Below are 3,667 nucleotides of genomic sequence, written 5' to 3'. Positions count from 1 at the left end.
TGTGATCCTATGTATTTGGTGTTCCATATGCCTCTTGTACTTAGATGGGCCTCTCTTCCCCTAGATTTGGGAAATATTTTTGCTATGACTGTACTGAAAATGTTTTACATGACGATGACATGGAATTTCTACTTCTTCTGTGCCTATTATTTGTAGATTTGTTTTTCTCATGGTGTCCCAAAGATCTTGCATGTTTTATTCAATTCTTGCATTAATTAATAACCGTGTGTATGTATGTATGCCATGACACACAAACAACCATGCCTACCTTCAGGGTGGCTCTCATGGACAGAAATTCTAAAAGACATTTCTGTTATTATTTTGTCTGAATGTGTATTTTCCCTCCTTTAAATATTTAATTTTCTCTTCATTGATTTTCCCTTTTTTAAAATGTATTTCTGCCACTGGCTCCCTAACATCTGCTTCCCTCCTCTCATTCCAGCCATTTTAGGCTTTAAATGTTTCTTCTTTAGTTTTTGCCATTTTTCAATTGTTTCTTCCTCTTGTAAATTAATTTTACTTTTAAGCTTTTGGTTTACTCTGCACAGATTCAGGCCTCTCCTTTTTCTCTTTGCTATTCATTTGTCTGAGTTCCATGCTCATCCTTTGGTAAAGTTTCCTTCTAGTTCTTGTTATTATGGGTTGCCTCCTCTTTGTATGTGGTGCTGGGAATTCAAACTCACACTTCAAACACTCTAGACACATTTGCCATTTGTTCATGTTTATTATCTCACTATAGCCAGGATCAACATTCACATGAAACACTTCTTTGTTGTGAAGCCTTAGAGTTTGGCATATGTGGGCTTGCTCAATGCACCTTTACTAAAACTTGAAAATCTTCCTTGCTTCTTGGATAAATTTCTCATCAGTAGGAGGTTTCCTCTGACTGCCAGGCTGCAGGAACTTCTTTACAGTGGGGAGATTACTGATTCTGGTTTTCAGGGCCTGTAATTCAGAAACCACAGCCTCAAAATCCACACTACTTAGGAATAGAGCCCAGGAACTCTGAGACCCTCCTGGAAAAGACCAACTGAGTCCTTCCAACAGTTCTCATGTGGGAAGCTGGAACATGACAAAAATTATGAGCTAGAAAACAGCTCAACATAATTTTCCTTAATTAAGACCTCATTTAGCACATTATTCAGTTACTATTATCCTGTAATCTCAGACATAAACCCTGTAGCTCCCTTTTGTTCTGGTGCAAAGCACATTGTGTCGTTCAGGTACAAAAGAGAGACGTAGCCAAAGGATAGGAAGGCACTGGTGAGTCAAGTTGGAAAGGGACACAGAAGACATTACACTCTAACCAGAGGCAAGGCACAACAGCTCGCACACTGGGAGGTAAAGATGGGGTTGGTGGGGAGTTAGGGACTGGGCATGGTGGGGGCTGTGGAGAGAGAAGTACAGAGCTGAGAGCTGGTGTCAGAGCTCAGGGAAGATATCAGCTTGACAGAGACCCAGGCAGACAGAGTGCAAAGACAGGACACTTCAAGTGAAAGTAATCCCAGAGAGACAGGAATCGGCCTACAGGGAACAGAGCTGGGGAGAGATCTGCTGAGCTCTGGGTCATTCTCATTACAAAAGGCAGAGTATTCTTCTTCGGGTAGCACCCTCCAAATCTCCTTGTATAAAAAGATTATTTTCATTCCTCAAATCCAGGTCCAGTAGCTCAGTTTGGAGGCCTGGGGGCTGGAGGTCAGGACCTCAGTAGGCTCAGGGTTCCTCTATTAGATTCATGAAGGTGAATATGGGGCTGCCTGTGAGGTGAGCTCACCTTCAGAAGAGGGAAGCTTGACAGCAGGCTAGAGTCCAACTCTTCAATGTATAGGAGAAGTTCCAGCAGGTGAATGTCAGCCCTAGTCAGCCTGTTGCCAACAAGGTAATCTTGTCCATGGCTCTTTAACACCTGAAGAATTTGAGGAGTGAGAACACATACATAGTCAAGATGGGTCCACTAGCTTTTCCCAAGTCATTGAAGACAAGTCTGTACCTCTGCTGGGTACTGTGGTGTTCCAGACATTAACTCAGGCCTGAGATTCATGGATGGAGTGAGGAGTGGGGTCTGCTACCTTCTCTTTTTTAAAATTCTGATTTATTCATTTTACATTTATGTATATCTTTTGCTTGCACATATGTAAGTGTGCCCATGCATATAATGCCCATGGAGGCAAGAAGAGGGTTCAGATCCCCTGGAACAGGAGTTACCGACAGTTAACTGCCATGTGGTTGCTGGGAACAGAACCTTGGTCCACTGCAATGGCAGGCACTGCTTTTAACAGTCAAGCCATCTCTCTAGACCCTACCACCTCCTCTTTTAAAGCCCAGGGGACCTTTCATTCCCCTTCCCATGTCCCTTTGGCCTTCACACCATCCACCTTCCCTACATCTTCCACAGATGTTTGGGGCTTAGCTCCTGCCACCTCATGCTTCTCCCCTCACATTAAAAGGGTGGAGCCCTGACATTTCAGGACATTCCTCTCCCTGCTGTGTCTCTGCCCCAGCTCCGGGGGACACTGGCCCCCATGCAGGGCAGCTCTCTAAGCCCCAGAAGAGTACATTTCAGGTCTGTGTTTCTCCTCTTCTCTGCTCTCTTTGCTTCCTGCTTATTTCTCTGATCTGAAGTGATGTGGACAAACTGGAACAGAGCATCTCCGCACAATGTTGGCTCTGACTCCCAACTCTCACTGGGTCACAGTCTGCATGCTGAAGTGCCTAGGGTGGATGAACTGCATTGGTGTCTGCAACTAACTTTATATTGATAAAAGATGAAGGTTGGACTGGTGGACAAATGGTTGGACAGATGGACACACATGATAAAGTCACAGCATAATGTGTAAATACATGTGTGTGACTATGTAGTTATAAACATTATTTCAACTTTTCTAGTTGTGTGAAGTTTGATAACAATACCTTAGGGAAATGTGGTATTTATTTAAATATTCCAGCAATATGGAAATCTTAGATAGCAAAAAGAAAAACACCTATTACATTGTTGACTAAAGGCAAAACACTATTGGTTGGCTTGTCGGTTAACCTATCACACTGCATATGCACATATTGAAAAGTGTTGTTCCTGATCCCTTGCATCCAGATGGACCCAGTTCCTTCTTGAGGTCCTCCCTCTGCTTCCCTGGGTTGCATGGCCTGCCAGCCTCTTTCCTGGATCCCCGGGGCTGAGCTCTCCTTCTGGGGCCACCACTGCTTCCTTTGCATCCTTTGGATCCCTTGCATCCAGATGGACCCAGTTCCTTCTTGAGGTCTCCAAGAGTCCTCTGGGCCTGGTCCTGCCCTCATCTCCCTCTGCTTCCCTGGGCTGCAAAACCCGCCAGCCTCTTTCCTGGATGCTGGGGCTGACCTTTTGGCTTCCTGATTTTTTGCATCCAGACCAACCAGTTCCTCAGTGCAGTCCCCAGGAGCCCTTGGGGCCACTTCCTGCCCCCATCTCCCTTTACATCTCTGAGTGTCACAGCCACCAGCTGCCCGAGGCCAACACCTTTCCTGGGCCTTGCTCCCAGGCCAGTACAACCACCAAATTCCTGAGGCCAAAATCTTTCCTGGAGGGATCCAGACCTTAGGGGAAAGCCTGAAATCATCTGATCCTCATCTGAGTTGGGTCTCTGTGGGAACTCCTGAAGACAAAAGCAATCTGGCCACTCCAATATAAAAT

At 45.2% G+C, this 3,667-nt stretch overlaps 1 protein-coding gene across 1 annotated transcript in view; it reads right to left on the bottom strand.

Annotated features, from left to right (window-relative positions):
* Positions 1-700: 700 nt before the first annotated feature.
* LOC103744353 (glutathione S-transferase A2-like) overlaps positions 701-3,667 on the bottom strand; it is a 23,080-nt gene continuing 20,113 nt past the window's right edge. The window contains exons 6-7 of the mRNA XM_008846103.2: positions 1,775-1,906; positions 701-945 (exon numbers count right to left, since the gene is read on the bottom strand). Coding sequence (XP_008844325.1) covers positions 823-945; positions 1,775-1,906 — 255 coding nt within the window. The 3' untranslated portion in view covers positions 701-822. The remainder of the gene's footprint in view (positions 946-1,774; positions 1,907-3,667) is intronic.

This window comes from Nannospalax galili, unplaced genomic scaffold (genome assembly GCF_000622305.1).
Source record: "Nannospalax galili isolate Female #2095 unplaced genomic scaffold, S.galili_v1.0 scaffold82, whole genome shotgun sequence".
NCBI classification, from domain to species: domain Eukaryota; kingdom Metazoa; phylum Chordata; class Mammalia; order Rodentia; family Spalacidae; genus Nannospalax; species Nannospalax galili.
The sequence above is the reverse complement of the archived record's forward strand: the minus strand, read 5'-3'. Positions and strand labels throughout refer to the sequence as shown.